The sequence below is a fragment of the Scyliorhinus torazame genome, chromosome 10, assembly GCF_047496885.1.
Source record: "Scyliorhinus torazame isolate Kashiwa2021f chromosome 10, sScyTor2.1, whole genome shotgun sequence".
NCBI classification, from domain to species: domain Eukaryota; kingdom Metazoa; phylum Chordata; class Chondrichthyes; order Carcharhiniformes; family Scyliorhinidae; genus Scyliorhinus; species Scyliorhinus torazame.
Window position 1 is genome coordinate 79,881,087 of NC_092716.1, and position 18,433 is coordinate 79,899,519.

General features: G+C 46.0%; 1 protein-coding gene across 6 annotated transcripts in view; it reads left to right on the plus strand.

Annotated features, from left to right (window-relative positions):
* The window catches only part of galr1b (galanin receptor 1b), a 196,741-nt gene that overhangs the window by 150,777 nt on the left and 27,531 nt on the right, over positions 1 to 18,433 (plus strand). For all 6 annotated transcript variants that reach the window (XM_072518282.1, XM_072518286.1, XM_072518284.1 and 3 more), the window contains 3 exons: positions 8,833 to 8,919; positions 15,141 to 15,309; positions 16,678 to 16,799. In XM_072518282.1, coding sequence (XP_072374383.1) covers positions 8,833 to 8,919; positions 15,141 to 15,309; positions 16,678 to 16,799 — 378 coding nt within the window. The remainder of the gene's footprint in view (positions 1 to 8,832; positions 8,920 to 15,140; positions 15,310 to 16,677; positions 16,800 to 18,433) is intronic.

An 18,433-nucleotide genomic window follows, 5' to 3' on the forward strand; every position in this document is an offset into this window, starting at 1 on the left:
TTCACTAGACTCTGGGGTGGTCCCGGAGGATTGGAAATTAGCAGACGTGACACCACTGTTTTAAAAAGGAGGTAGGCAGAAAGCGGGTAACTATAGGCCAGTGAGCTTAACTTCGGTAGTCGGGAAGATGCTGGAATCTATCATCAAGGAAGAAATAACGAGGCATCTGGATGGAAATTGTCCCATTGGGCAGACACAGCATGGGTTCATCAAGGGCAGGTCGTGCCTAACTAATTTAGAGGAATTCTTTGAGGACATTACCAGTGCGGTAGATAACGGGGAGCTAATGGATGTGGTATATCTGGATTTCCAGAAAGCCTTTGACAAGGTGCCACACAAGAGGTTGCTGCATCAGACAAAGATGCATGGCATTGAGGGGAAAGTAGTAGCATGGATAGAGGATTGGTTAATTAATAGAAAGCAAAGAGTGGGGATTAATGGGTGTTTCTCTGGTTGCCAATCAGTAGCTAGTGGTGTCCCTCAGGGATCAGTGTTGGGCCCACAATTGTTCACAATTTACATAGATGATTTGGAGTTGGGGACCAAGGGCAATGTGTCCACGTTTGCAGACGACACTAAGATGAGTGGTAAAGCAAAATGTGCAGAGGATACTGGAAGTCTGCAGAGGGATTTGGATAGGCTAAGTGAATGGGCTAGGGTCTGGCAGATGGAATACAATGTTGACAAATGTGAGGTTATCCATTTTGGTAGGAATAACAGCAAAAGGGATTATTATTTAAATGATAAAATATTAAGACATGCTGATGTGCAGAGAGACCTGGGTGTGCTAGTGCATGAGTCACAAAAAGTTGGTTTACAGGTGCAACAGGTGATTAAGAAGGCGAATGGAATTTTGTCCTTCATTGCTAGAGGGATGGAGTTTAAGACTAGGGAAGTTGTGCTGCAATTGTATAAGGTGTTAGTGAGGCCACATCTGGAGTATTGTATTCAGTTTTGGTCTCCTTACTTGAGAAAGGACGTACTGGCACTGGAGGGTGTGCAGAGGAGATTCACTAGGTTAATCCCAGAGCTGAAGGGGTTGGATTACGAGGAGAGGTTGAGTAGACTGGGACTGTACTCGTTGGAATTTAGAAGGATGAGGGGGGATCTTGTAGAAACATACAAAATTATGAAGGGAATAGATAGGATAGATGCGGGCAAGTTGTTTCCACTGGCGGATGGAAGCAGAACTAGGGGGCATAGCCTCAAAATAAGGAGAAGTAGATTTAGGACTGAGTTTAGGAGGAACTTCTTCACCCAAAGGGTTGTGAATCTATGGAATTCCTTGCCCAGTGAAGCAGTAGAGGTTCCTTCATTAAATGTTTTTAAGATAAAGATAGTTTTTTGAAGAATAAAGTGATTAAGGAATATGGTGTTTGGGCTCCCGGAAAGTGGAGCTGAGTCCACAAAAGATCAGCCATGATCTCATTGAATGGCGGAGCAGGCTCGAGGGGCCAGATGGCCTACTCCTGCTCCTAGTTCTTATGTTCTTATGCAAGTGTTGTAGCTGTACTAGAACAGCTTGGCTAAGAGTGTGGCAAGTTCTGGAGCACAAGTCTTCAGAACTATTGCCAGGAAATTTTGAGGGCCCATAGCCATTGCAGTATCCAGTGCCTTCAGCCATTTCTTAAAAGCATTTGGAGTGAATCATAATGGCTGAAGACTGACATCTGTGATGCTGCGGACCTCCGGTGGAGTCCGAAATGGATCATTCACTCGGCACCTCTGGCTGAAGATTGTTGCGAATGCCTCAGTCTTGTCTTTTGCACAAATGTGCTGGGCTCCTCCATTATTGAGGATGGGGATATTTGTGAAACCTACTCCTCCAGTGAGTTGTTTACGTGTCCACCACCATTCACGGCTGGATGTGACAGGACTGCAGAGCTTAGTTCTGATGCGTTTGTTGGGGAATCGCTTAGCTCTGTCTGTTACTTGCTGTTTGTGCTGTTTGGCACACAAGTAGTCCTGTGTTGTAGCTTCACCAGGTTGACACCTCATTTTTAGGTATGCCTGGTGTTGCTCCTGGCATGCTCTCCTGCATTCTTCATTGGACTAGGCTTGATTCCCTGGTGGTAATGGTCGAGTGGGGGATATGCTGGGCCATGGCGTTGCAGATTGTGGTTGAATACAATTCTGCTGCTGCTGATGGCCCACAGCTCCTCATGGATGCCCAGTCTTGTGTTGCCTCGATCTGTTCGCAGTCCATCCGACATGCAGAGGGCCGACCTGCTGGAGGAGCACATGGAGGAACAGCATGCCTCGTCCGACAAGGCTGATGCGGAGGAGGGCCAGGATGGGGAGGACATGGGGCCAGGGCATGCACAGTAAAGCCGCATGACGTGTGTGCCAGGGCTGCTGGACACACACATCGTGCCCTGGGGGCCCGGCCCATGCTGTCCTCCCAACATCCACATGCCGCACTGCCGGCCTCCCACAACCCCAACTCCACCTGGCACATCCCTCACACCCTTCAGATAGAGCTGCGAGGTTGTTCGGAATGTCAGTGAACCAGTGTTTATTTGTGACAGTGTGATGTACAATAACTCTAACCTAGCTCCGAACACCAACTTAACTGTGAGTACCTTTATAATCCTTCATGTCCTAATGATCCTTCTCGGTGGTCCCCCAGGTGGTAGGTACATCAACCATGGAGGTGGCCTGCTGTGTTTCCCACCCTGTGACCCCAGTCCTGGCACACACGTCATGCGGCTTTACTGTGCATGCCCTGGCCCCACGTCCTCCCCATCCTGGCCCTCCTCCGCATCCTCCTTGTCGGACGAGGCATGCTGTTCCTCCATGTGCTCCTCCAGCAGGTCGGCCCTCTGCATGTGGGATGGACTTTGAACAGATCGAGGCAACACAAGACTGGGCATCCATGGGCAGCCGTCCTCTGGAGCGACCGGGTCTGGATGGGCCCAGCAGTCTTCCTGGTCTCACGGGTGGCATGGTGCCTGCTGCCCATCGGACGCGCTAGGGACAAGTGGGTGGGGGGGGGGGGGGGGAATTCAGAGGTGCTGCGGTGTTCCGGCACCTCCCCTGCAGGTGTCATGGACACAGGCCCCTTCACCTCCTCCTCCCTCGAGGTGCCCGATGGCCCCCGGGCTACTCCTTGGGACAGGGGCGCAGCTGGAGTGAGCTCATCTATCTGTAACTTCTCCAATCACAGCTGCTCTATCTCCATCAGGTCGGACAGGTGATACTTGAGCATTGACAACGGCTACTCCTCGACAGCCGGGACGAGCTCCAGGGGCTCAGCTGTCGCCTGGTGCCGCTCGTCCCCTAGAGACCTGCTCTCGCCTCAACCAGAATCTCCATGCTCATGGCCATGGAACACAGAGACTGGCCATGTCGCTCAGCGACCGTGCCACCTCGCCCAGCGACCGTGCCAGGTCCACATAGGACCGTGCCGTGTCTCTCTGGGACTGGCCCAGGTCAGCCAGAGCCAGGCCAATGCTCTTGATGCCTGCAGCCGTGACCTGTTCTGACAGCAATGTCCATGTGGCCCTGGTACATGGTTGCCTGTGACATGGTCGCCCTGACCTGTGGCTCAGCCACTGCCCGCACAGTGTGCCCCAGGCCTTGCACATCCTGACCCATAGTACCCAAGACTTACACTGCAGACGTCACCCATGCGGTGTTGGCCTGGCTGGCACACATTTTCAGCACCAGCATCTGCTTCCTGCTCCTGCAGACGGTTCGACTCCTCCAAATGCATCAGCAGGTGCTGGATGGTTGCTGACACCCCCTCATGTAGTCCCCGGCTCTCCAAGATGGCAACTAGTCCCTGGGGTTCTTACCTCCATCTGATGTACTGCTGCATATGTGTGTGTGGGGTGCGCACTAGATAGTGCCCCAGGAGCCTCTTCACTAAAATGTCCAACCAAGGTGAATGTCTCTGAGATGGTGGAGGGTGCCGGTGACAGCTGTGACGAGAAGTCGCTGTTGTCCCCAGGCATGTGCTTCAGGGTGGTTGAGGGGTTGTAGCCGGGGGAGGCGAGGGACCCCGGACGGTCCCGCATTGTCAGGAGGTGACTCTGCAAGATGTATGGTGAGATTGCAGGTCATTGGATGCTCCTCTGGTTGTCCCATGCCGACCTCCGCCTCTGCCACCCCACTGACCAGGTACAATGCCCTCTCCTCCGCGACGGTGAGGACCTGCAGGTCCAATGGGCCCCCTCCGATCTTCTCCCAGTCCCGGTGGTTGAGGGCCGCCTTCTCGTGGGGGACAGATTATGCACAGTGTGTGACACTCGGATGCGGGTGTGCAGGGCACCCGGCCATGGTGGGCGGTATGGGTATTCGCATGTGGTGCAGTGTGGGGTCCGGGGGGCTGATGGCGGTTGGCCTTCGGCCGCCCTCTGTGTGGGGATATGTGTTACAGGAGTGTGGGAAGGGGATGGTGCCGGTTGTGACTCACCCTGACTGGACTGGGGTGTTGCCCATCCTCACCCGGCGCTGCCCATCAGTCCGCCTGGTGGGGGGGGGGGGGGGGGGGGGGGGGGGGGGGTGGTGGTATGCAGGACGGGGCTGGTGCCAGTGGGCCAGAGATGGTGACTCACCAGGGCCTCCCTGAGGAGGTTGAACAGCTTCTTTCGGCATCTGGGGCTGGTTAGCACACAGCTAAATCGCTGGCTTTGAAAGCAGACCAAGGCAGGCCAGCAGCACGGTTCAATTCCCGTACCAGCCTCCCCGAACAGGCGCCGGAATGTGGCGACTAGGGGCTTTTCACAGTAACTTCATTGAAGCCTACTTCGGACAATAAGCGATTTTCATTTCATTTCACTGCTGGCCGGTCCTGCCGGTGGGGCCCACGGTGCTCACGGCCTCTGCCACCAGCATTCAACCTGCGTTGACATCAGTAGGAGGCAGCCCCCTTCCCACCCTGGGGAACAGGGTGTCCAGCCTCTCCTCCACAGCATCCAGCAGTATCTCTAGCTCTACAGGGCGAACCTCAGGGCCGCTCTCCTTGGTGCCATCTTCGTGGCTGGAATGAGAGGGTGTGGGGAGGGGAGTGGAGTGCGAATATGCATAGAATCCCTACAGTGCTGAAGGAGGCCATTCGGCCCATTGTGTCTGCACCGAACCTCTGAAAGAACACCCTACCTAGGTGTTGCCACTCCCCCACCCTATCGCAGTAACCCAATCTAATCTTCACACCCTTGGACACTAAGGGGCAATTCATCCTGGTCAATCCACCTAACCTACACATCTTTGGATTGTGGGAGGAAACCGGAGCAACCGGAGGAAACCCACGCACACACGGGGAGACCGTGCAGACTCCGCACAGACAGTGACCCAAAGCCAGAATTGAATCCTGATCCCTGGCACTGTGAGGCAGCAGTACTAACCACTGTGCCACCCCAGCTTGTCAGGCCTTCCAGTGCCAATCTTGACCCCACTGAATCTGTTCCGGGGTCGGTTGGGATTGCACTAGTTCCACATGGTGCAGTGCAGGCCCATTTGCATGTGCTGAATGGCTCTGAGAATGTCGCCCCCATTGGGACCATGGAACATCCCCATTCAGTCCCAACATCAGCATTTAGTCTCTCAAATGGAGAATCCCGCCCATTGACTTTTGGTTGTTTCTTCAAGCTGAAATCGTGTCATGCTGTTCAGGTAGATGTTAGAGAGGAGCAAGAGCTGAGAATGTTCTTGTGAGGAAACAGAAGTATTTTTAATGCTATATAAATTGAATGCTGACTTTAACAGGGTGCCCCTGGCTTCAGCTTGGTACTGGGGACCTGGGTACTTTAACTATATGCTTGATTTATGAACGTTTTTTCTGCATTCCGCTTCCAGTGCTCTTCTTGGTGAGGCATTGCAAATCGTGACAACTGTCTGCATTGAAAAAAGGCCTTTTCCTTCATGTTTGAAAATGTTATGCATCTAAGTAACAATTCACAGACCAATAGATTTAATTATTTCCCTGTTGGCTGAACAAAACCTGTATAATTGTGAACACTTCTTATCCAGCCGTTGTGATGTACAAGACTGTCCAACAGGGAAGATGTCTAACTGGAGAAGCTTTCTTGTATAAACTGGTTACAGAACATACAAACTGTTGTTCAATCAACAGCATTTAAAGAAAGGAGGGTGTTAGGCTGACATAATGTCACAGCACTCAAAACAGTGCTCCCTGATCCTTGGTGAAGATTCAAGCAGGCAGTTTTGTTGTTATATTGGTGTGCAGGCATTCATCTGAAGACAAGTAGCAGAGCAGGTCAGCAACTGACCCCTTTGTTTAATGGCTGCTGAAGGGGTATACCACTAGTTTGGCAGGAAATACTGCTGTAGCCATAGAGATTTTTATTTATTCATTCAAGGGATGTGAGCGTTGCTGGCTAGGAAAACATCTATTGCCCATCCCTAATTGCCCTCGGTGGTGGTGAGCTGCCTTCTTGAACCATTACAGTCCATGTGGTGTAGGTGCGCCCACAGTATTGTTGGGGAGGGAGTTCCAGGATTCTGGTACAATGACGGCATGGCGGCGATATATTTCCAAGTCAGGATGGTGAGTAGTATGGAGGGGAACTTTCATGTGATGGTGTTCCCAGGTGTCTGCTGCCCTTATCCTTCTAGATGGTAGTGGTCGTGAGTTTAGAAGGCACTGTCTAAGGACCCTTGGTGAGTTCAGCAGTCTATCCTGTAGATGGTACCCACAGTTGCTATTGTGCGTCGGTGGTGGAGGGTTTGAATGTTTGTGGATGGGGTGTCAATCAAGCGGGCTGCTTTGTCCTGGATGGTGCCAAGCTTCTTGAGTGTTGTTGGAGCTGCACTCATCCAGGCAAGTGGAGAGTATTTATTCCATTACACCCCTGACTTGTGTTTATAGGTGGTGAACAGGTTTTGGGGAGTCCAGAGGTGAGTTACTCACCACAGGATTCCTACTTGCTGATCATTCTTGTACCAGTACGTTTTGGACTTCTATATTGGGAGAACTCGTGTTATTTGTGACAACCTTTTTTTGCTATTGTGAGGCCAGACTTTAGATCCACAGACCTTTCCCCCACAGTTCGGCCCATTGAGTCTGTGCTGCTAAAGCAATCCAAACTGAGCCCTTTCTCCTGCACCCCAACCCCACCATATCTTTGTCTTCTACTTTGAACATTTATGCACTTTTTACTTAATCAATTATTGTCCTTTATTTGTTTTCTGTGGGACAGCATTCCATCCTCCAGCAACACCATGTAAAGGATTTTTTCTTGCCCTCTCTTTCAGTTCCAGTTGTCATGTTCAGGATCTCATGACTAGTGGAAGTAGCCTTTCCCGATTCCGCCCATCATTCCGCCCTTTTCAAATTTTAAACACCTTTATTTAAATTACTTCTTGGCCTTCTGTGCTGCAGTGGAAGATTCCTTTTTAATTTGTTCTCAGGATGTGGGCAATGCTGGTGAGGCCATATTTATAGGAGAAGGAGGTGAGTCTTTTCACACCTATGCCATCCTTATGGCGATAGTGTTTGGTGACCTAGTGCCGATGAAGGAATGATGGGTGATACATGGTCAAGTCAGGATCGTCTGTGACACAGAAGGGAACTAGGAAGTGATGATAGTCAAATGATGTACCTTGCTGTGTCTCAGTTAGATATACTTGCCCATCCCTGCTACGCTGTACACAAGAGCACCAATTAGGTCAGTTTTAAACAATATGTGGAATGTGTAGTCTGCACAGCAGCAGATTGCAATGTATTTTTTAGTTCCACTGATGGCATAATGGATAAAGCTGCTCCTTGCTGCATCATTGCCCTTCAATGCCACCAGCAGCTTGTATTTATATAGTGTTTTTTGAAAACATCTCAAGACACTTCACAGGCGCATTTCCCAGCAAAATGTGACACTGAGCCACTTCAGAGATATTATGACCGGTTTTAACAGGTTAGTACTGCAGCCTCACAATTCCAGGGTCCCGGGTTCAATTCTGACCTCGGGTGACTGTCTGTGTGGAGTTTGCACTTTCTCCCCATGTCTGCATGGGTTTCCTCCGGGTGCTCCGGTTTCCTCCCACAGTCCAAAGATGTGCAGGTTAGGTGGATTGGCCATGCTAAATTGCCCCCGAGTGTCCAATGGTTAGGTGGGGTACGGGGGATTGGGCCTAGATAGGGTGTTCCTTCGGAGGGTCAGTGCAGACTTGGTGGGCAGAATGGCCTCCTATACTATAGGGATTCTATGATTCTAAGAGGTAGTTTTAAGGAGCTTTTAAAGAATGATGGCGAGAAAGATAGGTTGAAAGAGGAAATTCCAGAGCTTCATACAGTCTTAGAATTTGCAATGCAGAAGGAGGCCATTCAGTCCATCGAGTTTGCACCGGCCCTCGGAAAGAGCACCCCACTTAAGTCCACGTCTCCACCCTATCCCAGGAACCCCACCTAACCTTTTTTGGACACTAAGGGGCAATTTCAGGAATGACGTAAATCAGGAATGCACGAGAGGTCAGAATTTGAGGAATGTGGCAGCGAGGAGTTGCAGAAGAGGAATTTAGGACAGTGGCTCCTTTTGCTTCAGGTCTCTATGACAGTGAATGTGTGTGTAAGGTCTGTACCCGTTGGAATTTAGAAGGATGAGAGGGGATCTTATTGAAACTTAGAAGGCTATGGAGGCCAATTCACTGAGTGTCTTTAAGACACGGATAGATAGGTTCTTGATTAATAAGGGGATCAGGGGTTATGGGGAGAAGGCAGGAGAATGGGGGAGAAAATATCAGCCATGATTGAATGGCGAAGTAGACTCGATGGGCCGAGTGGCCTAATTCTGCTCCTATGTCTTATGGTCTTATAACACCTTTCTCTTTTCTACTGTAACCACAGTGCAATATTTTAATGTGGCTTTTCCACAGGAGGAAAGAGGAAAGGCCACAACATCCTGTGCACTGCGATGTGATTAAAGCGATCTCTGAAGCTGTGTCTATCCCAGTAATAGCAAAGTAAGTCAAACAAAACAGTACAAAGTTAGACCTACTGCAGGACTAGTTTTAATTTGCAGAACACGGGCAGTAATGGAACTGCCAGTCATTTACATCCCACATCGTTGGAAAGGTAAATTGGGGAGGCATATAACTGGCTGCCAAAGGTCAAGATCAACCTTTATGGTTCAATTAAGTATTTTGCAAATTAGTAGCACAACTATTTTACCGTTCACTAAAGCAATAATTTGTAACTGCAAACAAAAACATTTCTGTTTTGCGCGATCAGCCACAGGGTTGTAGATCTCTGCCCGGTCCTTACCACAGGCTACAATCTGTATTTGAATCTAACAATCATTCAGCTGATGGGTAACCCTTTCCCGTAGAAAAAATATGAGTGAATTGGATATTATGGTGCAGAGGTTACCCCTCTACACTACAATGCCATCCACTGTGAAACTTCCAGTAATGTTGGCAAACTGAACAAGGTGATTTGGAAATCCTGTAGTTTAGGGAAATTTTAGGGATTTGTGTTGCTGGGAGGTCCATGCTAGCACACTTGTCAACAAACCTCATCTATCTCCTTATTTAAAGGCATCCTTGCATGTATCTTATGATTCGATATTGATTGTTTTAGAGTCTGTCTGTTCGGGAAATAGCTTTTTCGCTGCCTTCTTTTCACACACTATTATCATAACATGGCCAGTAAGTCGAACTGGAGAAATTCATTGTTTTACCCTCACACTCGGATTAATGTACTGCAGTTTTATTTGACTCTTTTGTTTAACTCTCGGGTGATGAATTATGAATTTTATTTCATCAGAGAATCATAGAATCCCTACAGTGCAGAAGGAGGCCATTCGGCCCATCGAGTTGGCACCGGCCCTCTGAAAGAGCACCCTACCTGGGCCCAATCCCTCACCCTATCTCCATAACCCCACTTAACCTGCACATCTATTGGACACTAAGGGACAATTTAGCATGGTCAATCTACCTGACCTGCACATCTTTGGACTGTAGGAGGAAACCGGAGCACCCGGAGGAAACCTTGCAGACACGGGGAGGATGTGCAAACTCCACACAGACAGTCACCCAGGAATTGAACCCAGGTACCTGGCGCTGTGAGGCAGGAGTGCTAACCACTGTGTCACCGTGACACCCTTTTCATCTGCTTAAAAAAAATAGATTTTGCGTATTCTGCGTTGGATGACATCGAATAGAATTATTGTGGTTTCTCAACTCCATTGAAGGTTCGAGTTGGTACCTAGCAGTGCAAATCCCCCAGAATGACATAATTGTTAATATTACACCAATCAACCTAATATTTGTCATTTTTTTTCTTTTTGTTACTTTCTTGTTCTTAAACCAGTCTTTCTTTCCCTCTCATTATTTATTTTAACTGTGTCTACTTTGCTTCCTATTTGCCCTCCTTCTCCACTGTTCCTCTGTTTCACGTTCAGTTCTTAAATTGAATTGCTTAATTGTTGTCCTGTCATTCAGCACAGCCTCAGATGCCCCATTATCAGTTAACACTTGAGGCAGCTTAGTGGGCAAAACAACTTTGAGCTTAAGGGCACAGGAGAAAATCTAACAAATGAGACATACCTCAGGATGCCCTGTGATAGTAAAGCCCAGGACAACTAGTGCATCTTCATATCAAAGTTAATAAAGTTCAACGTGGATATCTTGATAGTTATTTGTTTTCTATTTGCCATGGTTGCGCAGACCCAGTTGGAAAATGAGAAAGTATTTGAATAATGCGATGAATTAAACAGCCCTCCCTTGTGTGGAAAAAGTAGATTTCAGATAATAGATACAGTTTTAGTGTATCAGTGCTGAAATCTCCAAACAGACCCTCTGTCTTTTGGAAGCAAGCCTGCGAATAAGAGAGCTTCCATGAGCGTTGGCATTTTATCTTTCATTTCACCTGATGGTCAAAACTGCCGTCCTGTGCCGGGCATGGTAGCACAGTGGTTAGCACTGTGGCTTCACAGCGCCAGGATCCCAGGTTCGATTCCCCGCTGGGTCACTGTCTGTGCGGAGTCTGCACATTCTCCCTGTGTCTGCGTGGGTTTCCTCCGGGTGCTCCGGTTTCCTCCCGCAAGTCCCAAAAGGCGTGCTGTTAGGTAATTTGGACATTCTGAATTTTCCCTCTGTGTATCCGAACAGGCGCCGGAATGTGGCGACTAGGGGCTTTTCACAGTAACTTCATGGCAGTGTTAATGTAAGCCTACTTGTGACAATAAAGATTATTATTATTGAGGATCGTGAGAATTGAAAGGAGAATGGGATTTGTGTTTGAATTTAAAGAAAGTCCTTTCCATCCTGCTGCTGGCTCTCATGGACTATCGCACAAGTTGTGTGGCCTCAGCAATCTTTAGTTGCTTACTCCTTGCAGTACATCACATTTGCTTTCACTGTAATTTTCAAAAATTGCAAGGCACCCAACTAGATTCCAACACCGGCATTTCAAGCCTTTCAACTTATCCAGTGAATAGCTGTGAAATAATATTACAGCTGGATGTATTTTTTAGCTCCTTTCTCTTCATACCACTGAAATGTGAAACCAGTGAGCTGATTTGTAATTAATCTCAGAGGAATTGTCTTCATTGATTATGTGTCACCATACGTATAAATATTTTCACTTAAAGATTTGCAGGAGCTCTGTGGCCGACTGTTTGGGCATCAAACTCGAATAGTTCTCACCTAAGAGACCTCATGTGGGGTTCTCTAATTGCATCCACAAAGCTCCGAAGGCTGTGACAAGTATTACTGTCTCTGTTATATATTTGCTGTGATTTTGCTGATTTTTCTTCCTGAACGGGACAACTTGCACTGGGTGTGTGAGATCAAAAGCAACAATTAACTAGCTCTGTCCTGTCCAAGAGTGACTATCCTTCTGAATCAGGGAAATGATCAGATATTAAACGCGCATCGCTGCCATCTGCAAGTCCAGGTTACAGAGGCCAATTATGGTGCTGCAATGAAGTGCTGGGGAACAGTTTTGATTTTGGTCCCCTTAATAAGACCAAAAGAAATGGGAACAGGCCCCTTCGGCCCATTCGAGCCTGCTCTGCCATTCAATAGGATCATAGCTGATCCAACAATCCTTGCATCCACTTTCCTGTCCTTTCCCCGTAACTCTTGATTCCCTTGCTGATCAAGAATCCATCGATTCTTAGCTTCAAATGTACGCAAGGACTCTGCACACACAGCTGTCTGTGACAAGGAGTTCCAAAGATTCCTCTGAGAGAAGAAATCCCTCCTCATCTCAGTCATAAATTGGCTCCCCTTTATTCTGAGACCAATCCCCTGAGGGGAAACATCCTCTCAGCATTTACTCTGTCAAGCCCCTTAAGAATCCATCTATGTTTCAATGAGATTACCTCTCATTCTTCTAAATTCCAATGAGTAGAGTTTAACCTTTGCTGATAAGACAATCCCTCCATACTGGGGATCATCCAACTGAACCTTCTCTGAACCGCCTCCAATTAAATAATATATTTCCTTAAAGGGACCAAAACTGCTCACAGTACTCCAGTACAGGTCTTACCAGTACCTTGTACAGTTGCAGCAAGACTTCCTGACTCTTATATGGTAGCACAAGTCGATAGCACTGTGGCTTCACAGCGCCAGGGTCCCAGGTTTGATTCCCCACTGGGTCACTGTCTGTGCGGAGTTTGCACGTTCTCCCAGTGTCTGCGTGGGTTTCCTCCAGGTGCTCCGGTTTCCTCCCACAGTCCAAAGACGTGCAGGTTAGGTGGATTGGCCATGATAAATTGCCCTTAGTGACCAAAAAGGTTTAGGAGGGGCTATTGGGTTACGGGGATAGGATGGAAGTGAGGGCGTAAATGGGTCGGTGCCAACTCGATGGGCCGAATGGCCTCCTTCTGCACTGTATGTTCTATGTTATGTGTAACCCCCTTGAAATAAGAGCCAACATTCCATTGGCCTTCCTGATTACCTGCTGCACCTGTGTGCTAACTTTCTGTGTTTTGTGCCAAGTAGCCTCAAGTCGCTTTGTTTAGCAGCTTTCTAACAGTTTTTCTCCATTTAAGTAATACTCTGTTCTTTTGTTCTCCCTTCCAAATTTAACAATTTCACATTTTCCCACATTATTGGCCATTTGCCAACTTTTTGCCTAATTAATTAACCTATCAATTTCTGTTTACAAACTGTTTGTACCCCTCTCGCAACTTGCCTTTCCACCTATTTTTGTTTCATTGCAAATTTGGCTACAGTGCATTTGCTTCCTTCCTCCAAGTCATTAATATAATAAACAGTTACAGTCCCAGCACTGATCCCTGTAGAACCCCACTGGTTACAAGTTGCCAACCTGAGAAAGAACCCCTTATCCCCACTCCCTGTAGCCTGCCCATTAGCCAATTCTCTATCCATGTCAATATGCTACATTCAACACCATGGGCTCTTATGACTGAACTTTTTGTGAGATACCTTGCTGAATGCCTTCTGGAAGTTCAAATACAACACCTCTACCGATTCCCCTCTGTCTACTCTCGTTGAGACTTCCTTGAAAAATTCTAATAAATTAGTTGGATACGATTTCCCTTTCATGAAGCCATGCTGACTCTGCTTGATTAGATTATGATTTTCCAAATGTGCTGCTTTATTTCCTTAATAATTGATTCCAATATTTTTTCAACAATAGATATTAGGCTAATTGGCTAATAGTTAACCGCCTTTTGTCTCCCTCCCTTTATAATTAGGGGTGTCACATTGGCAATTTTCAATCCTCTGGTGTTTCCAAGGATTTTTGGAAAATTGCAACCAATGCATCCACTATCTCTGTAGCTACTTTTAGGATTCTAGAATACAAGCCATCAGGGCCAGTTGACTTCTCTGCCTTTAACCCCCATTAGTTTGTCTAATACAACTTCTCTAGTGATGGTATTTAATTGCTCCCCCCCGTATTCGAAGCTTTTTCCACCGTATTCGAAGCATTTTCCACCGTAAAGACTGATGCAAAATATCTGTTTACCTCCTCTGCCATTTCTGTGTTCCCATAACTATCCATATTTATTTTCTAAGAGGCCTATGTTCACTTTGACTCTCTTCCTTTTTATATATTTAAAGAAGCTCTCATTGTCACTTAAGGCAAGATATACGGCATTGGAGGCAATCTGGATCATCAGGTTGATCCTGGCATGGAGGGATTTTCTTATGAGAGGTTGAGTAGGTTGGGACTGTACTCGTTGGAGTTTAGAAAAATGAGAGGTAACATTATTGCGACATATAGGACTCTCAGTGGGCTTGACAGGGTAGATGCTGCGAGTCCAGAGACCATGATCTCAGAGTAAGAAGTCGCTAATTTAACACCGAGATGAGGATGAATTTCTTCTCTCAGATGGTAGTGAACCTGTGGAATTTATCTCAGAGGGCTTTAGACGCTGCATTATTAAGTGTTCAAGGCTGAGATAGACAGATTTTTAATTTGTAATTGAATTAAGGGTTATGGAGATAAGGGTGGGAAAGTGGAGTTGAGGATTATCACATCAGATCAGTCACAATCTCATTGAATGGTGAAGGAGCGCAGTGGTTAGCACTGTTGCTTCACGGCGCCAGGGACCCGGGTTCGATTCCCGGTTTGGGTCACTGTCTGCACATTCTCCCCGTGTCTGCGTGGTTTTCCTCCGGGTGCTCCGGTTTCCTCCCACAAGTCCCGAAAGATGTGTTTATTAGGTGAATTGGACATTCTGAATTCTCCCTCAGTGTATCTGAACAGGCGCCGGAATGTGGCGACTAGGGGATTATCACAGTAACTTCATTGCATTGTTAATGTAAGTCTACTTGTGACACAAATAAAGATTATTATTATCGTTATTATAAGTAGACCCGATGGGCCGAGTGGCCTACTTCTGCTCCTATGCCTTATGGTCTTACAGTGAAGCTGGAAACCTGACGCAGACCAAGATTAAATTAAATATTAAATACTAATATTGTTCGCATAATTTTGAAGAATTTTATACATCTACGTAGCTGGAAAATATAGTTTCATCAATTCAAAGAATTGCACGTGATTTAAAATAAACCTCTATAAATATCTGAATACATGGGGGGGTTTGTCCAGGGAATCAATGTTCTGTTGTCTTAGTTCCCATATGTTACCTTGGTCAAGTAGTCTTTTGGGTTTGTTTTGCTGCATGATGTGTCCTGTGTGCTTTCGAGTGTAATGTGCCACATCTCTGCAACTGTGATTTACGTTCAGTTTACTGTCCACTCAGTGGAGGCTCTCAGGAGATTATCAAGGAGCATGCAAGCATTGAAGAATTTCGTCAAGTAACAAATACTTCTTCAGTAATGGTGGCCCGTGCAGCCATGTGGAATCCTTCCATCTTCAGAAAAGAAGGACTGTTACCAGCAGAGAAGGTTTTAAAGGAATATCTCACATATGTGAGTATATTTAGTTGTCCCTGCCCTGGCAAGCGATTTAACATACTTGATGTGAATTGTAGAAAGAAGTAATGAATAAGCAAAATTCTGGAGAACGTGTACTCCTAATAGATAATGTCACAATTTATCTGCTTCCCAGTTGGATTAATTCCAATTGTTAATAATTTGATATTCAGCCAATCTCACGCGATCCATAAACAAATGACGGGGCAAGGGAAGACAGCTAAGTAATATTTTTTCCCAATTAAAATTATTATCCATCTCTTTTTGTCACAATGCCTGCTTGGCTCCATGGAAACTACACTAAAACAAAACTGGCCACGTAGCCCCTTGACAAGAGGATAGAAACCTCTTCACTCAGAGGGTGGGGAACCTGTTGAATTGTCTACCACAGAACGGTGTGGAGGTCAAGCCACTGAATATATTTAAGAAGGAAATATACAGGTTCCTTGACTCTAAAGGCATCAGGGGGTATGGGGAGAGTGCAGGAGAATGCCGTTGAGATACAGCATCAGCCCTGATCATGTTGAATGGGGGAGCAGACTCGAAGGGCCGAATGACCTACTCATGCTCCTATTTTCTCTGTTTCTGTGACAAAGTAAGATGGAAAGAGCCATTGTGCATGAAACCACCCATTGTCAGCCAAACGTGTCTGCATTCTGCAGAATAATCAAACCGCGATAAACATGCAAAAGGCTCAGCATAATTTCCATCAACAGACTGTCTCTTGTCAAAAATATCCCAGATCATTGGTAGAAGCTTTCCCGAAAAGAGAATATTTAAAGCAGGAAATGTTACATTTTGTAAGCCTGTCGCTATTTGAAATAACTGAATGACCAATCGCCATTCTGCACCTTCCATTCTACCAACATCCATACTCTTCTTTGTAACGACTGTTACAATAGGTCGGGGTTTTCGGACCCTGCCATGGCGGGACTCATCGCGGGGGTTTGGACGGCCCAGCCAAAAAGTCCAATGACTTTCAGCAGAACCGGCCAATCCAGGGAAGCTAACTGATAGATTAAAGGTGAAAGGATCAAAATTAATTTCATTCATTTTAAAAACAGAACCCTATTTCTAGTGGCTTGTAGATCCTTGGCACGGGTATTCAAACTGGCCTGACTGACTTGTGGAAAGCAGCAATGACAGCAAAATAATGGGAGCCATAAAAGGAGGGAAAAGCTGGTCCAGTGATTTTAGACAGACTGATTTGAATTCAAATGCTTTGGAATTAATATAACTAAAATCTATATAAACATTATTAATAATTTTGCGGAATTTGAACCACGCTGCAAAACAGTGGACAAGGATTTGTAAAGCATTAGGCAATGTATTATAGACGGATTGATATTTTTTTTTGTTCTCCAGGCAATTAGATACGACAGTCATTACTCAAATACAAAATACTGCCTGTGCCAAATGTTGAGAGAGAAACTGGAATCAGCGCAGGGGAAAAAATTGCATGCTGCGCAATCGAATGAAGAGATCTGGTAAGTATTTCATTTGGTGTTTAGCTCAAGGAGAAAACATTGTACCTGTGATGACAAGTGTGTTTTGTTTATATGAAAACTTCCAGAAACCCAAAGTAGTCTTCACGTGACTTCTTCTTATTTACACTTGAAGTATTGGCTTCTGTGCCTGGATCGTTAGGAACAGGAGTGGACCACGCAGAGCCCCTTGAGGCTGCTCTCCCTCGGCCATTTTGTTTTATAATGGCTGATCTCTACTTCATCTCTCTTTATACACCTCTGTTCCATGCCCCTCACCTCGTCGACACCCTCACCTAAGAAAAATCCAACAATCTTGGTCATGAAAGCCCCAATTGATCTGGATTCACAGCCTCATGGGTGAAGAGAGGTCCAGGTTTCTGCTACACATTGTGTGAAAAAATACTTTCCGATTTCTCATTTGAATAATTGCACTCTAATACTAAAATTATATCCCCACTTTGCAATTACAGGAATCTATGGCTTCACTAAACCAAGCGTGTGTGCAAGAAGCCTCTGTGCACAGTTTGAAGTGCTTTCCTCAGGCCTCTGTTCAGCTCCAATTTCATTGTAGACTTTTGTTTGAGGAGTAGCTTGTTCCATTGTAGCATTTGCTGTTTCACTAAAATGTGACTGATTTTTTTAACATTTTAATTTTATTTTTAAAAACTCAACTGAAAGCCTTGTTAGGATGGCAACCAACATGATATTGGAAGACAACATGGTGCACATATCATTCAAAAGCTGCTCAACCGATGATCTGTGTGCCTTTGGGATGCATAGTTCAGTCAGCCTTTAACAATAAATTGACTGGAAAATGTAATCCAGATGCATCAAGGACTCTTTTATGCCATTTGTTAATGGTATATTGAATTCCTGGGACAGTTGCTTGCTGACATCTCACCAAATTAATCGAAACCTCAAGCATTTCACTTCATGGAACCATATCAGATACAATTGCATAAAGCAGTTAACGTGATTTTGGTTGAACTCTTCCATGTTTCCACAATAATAACAACTGAAGAATAGAGAATAATGAATTAACTGTAGGTTTAATGAGGAATTGCAAACAAGCCGATGAGATTCACCAGAATTGCTGAATACGGAAAGGGGGAATGAACTCCGTGATTAGTTTGTGCTGTGGTAATGTTTCCGTCGTCGCCCTTCAGAATATTTGCTTAATTATTTTTGCTGATACTCTTTGATTTTTAAAGCCTGCTTCCTCCAGGTACCATTTTGTAAACCTGTTTTGGTAAATTTGCCTAATAAATGCCCAATGATGCTGCTAAATCATTCTCGTAGTAAGACTGAACCTGAGGTTTGCCATGTTGAAATTTGCTTCACTCAGCCTTGCTAACAGTCCCATTGTCAGCACGATTGCTACCAAAATCCTGCAGAGTGTTGAACAGACTGACTTTTGGTCAGATCAGGGAACAGCTGCAAATTGTGATATCGCCTTTTTCATTGGGTTATCAGGCTGGGAACTGTTTAGCCCTGTCTATAGAGTGAGGTAAAGAACAAAACCGAGCTAAAATTGCTAAAGAAGCTTCAAGAAAAAAGTTGCAAATGTTGGAAATTGAAATCAAAGCAGTAAAATCTGCAAATGAATGCAACTCCTGTAAGAAGGAAAGGACAGG